The 1,693-nt window shown below is 47.2% G+C and overlaps 1 protein-coding gene across 1 annotated transcript; it reads left to right on the top strand.

The window, feature by feature from the left end:
* Positions 1 to 270: 270 nt before the first annotated feature.
* Positions 271 to 714, top strand: LOC308087663 (optic atrophy 3 protein homolog; the record flags this gene model as incomplete). Its single annotated transcript, XM_080431714.1, has 1 exon — positions 271 to 714. The coding sequence occupies one exon, from the start codon at positions 271 to 273 to the stop codon at positions 712 to 714; it is 444 nt and encodes a 147-aa protein (XP_080287840.1).
* Positions 715 to 1,693: the final 979 nt, after the last annotated feature.

Genomic DNA, 1,693 nt, shown 5'->3' with positions numbered 1-1,693 from the left:
AGTCTATGACGTCAGTATATGTCATCAGTACTATGACATCAGAACTGTGCGGGTCTGTATATCCCAGCGTTGCCAAGGTGATTGCGCATTACTTCCCACATTGATGGCTTTTCTTTGTCCTCCCTCTCTGTCTGCCTCTCCCTCTGTCTCTCTGCAGTTAACTTCAGTCAACCAAATCAACTCAACTGTCCACTAGCTGTTCAACCTGTTATCTCGTCAAACCTCCACCAATTGTGCTCCCCCTTCATTCCCTGTAGTGTTTCCGCTAAAATGGTGGTCGGTGCATTTCCCATCGCCAAGCTGCTCGTTCTGGCCATCAGACAATTGAGCAAGCCGGTCGTCAACAAGCTAAAGGACAGTGCGAGACAGAGCGAGTCCTTCAAGACATATATCTGTCTGCCTCCCGCTCATGCGTACCACTGGATGGAGATGAAAACCAAGATGTGGGTCATGGGGTTCAAGGGCGGCACTATCAAGCCCCTGAGTGAGGAAGCGTCAGCCGAGCTTGGGGCAGAGCTGCTGGGAGAGTCCATCATCTTCCTCATCGGAGGAGGCTGCCTACTGCTGGTGTCCGCCAACCAATGGCGCAAGGAAGAGGAGCTACACAAGACCATCTCCAGCATGCAGACTCAGATCGGAGAGCAGGCCCTGGCCATAGAGACGCTAGGTTCCAAGCTCTCTGAGCTGGGGACCAAGCCGGGAACCAAGAAATGATATGAGCGGGGGGCTCTTGGCTAAGTGCCGTGGCATGGTGGGAAATTGTGTGCGAATGAGACACTAACAAAGCTGCTGCCAACCTGTCAAACACAATTATTTTTTAATCAATACTTTAGGTTGCACCTGAAGTTTGGTCTAATCTTAGTCATAATAATGCAATCTGATTAAACAAACACACAAGCTAAAGCAAATGTATTCCCTTATTTGAACACAAAAGCTGGATAATCCAATATAAAGTTTCACAACCTGTGGGTATTTATTTCTGGAAGGCCGATTAGGAAGGCCAAATCTGGACGTGCCCAATTCACGTCACATTCCCATTAAACAAGATACCTGTGGGGGTGTGGGCCCAGATTATGCCCATATACTGTATGAAGATCGCCACCATAGTGCAAATCATCATCAAATAAAAGGTATCTATCTATCATTGACAATGATTCATTGTTATAGGCAACGGTTTAAGATTTAAAGCCTTGTGTGTTGTTTTCTAGCCAAGACCACATCTCAGGTGAAATTATTTAAGGAATGCCGGTAATTATTTCAACAACGGTATAGTAACATCTGCAAGAAATAAAGTTGGGAATAAGTATATAAAGAAATGTGATGTGCAAGAAGCATTGTCTACTCTACTGGTGGCACTTTCTCAGAGAGAGAGAGAGAGAGAGAGAGAGAGAGAGAGAGAGAGAGAGAGAGAGAGAGAGAGAGAGAGAGAGAGAGAGAGAGAGAGGGGGAGAGAGAGAGAGAGAGAGAGAGGGGAGAGAGAGAGAGAGAGAGAGAGAGAGAGAGAGAGAGAGAGAGAGAGAGAGAGAGAGAGAGAGAGAGATGGGGAGGAGGGGGGGGGGCTCAGGGACATGGCTTTGAGCCAGTGGTCTTGAATACTCCCACTTGCATATCAACTTCCATACCAGATCCCATTGGACGACACTGATCCTACTGCAGAATGGTAAGAGATCTGCTATTCAGGGATTCCAGGGAT

Source organism: Gymnoscopelus braueri (assembly GCF_963280865.1).
Source record: "Gymnoscopelus braueri genome assembly, chromosome: 1".
Classification (NCBI taxonomy): Eukaryota; Metazoa; Chordata; class Actinopteri; order Myctophiformes; family Myctophidae; genus Gymnoscopelus; species Gymnoscopelus braueri.
Note: the sequence above shows the minus strand (reverse complement) of the source record. Positions and strands in the feature narration are given on the sequence as shown.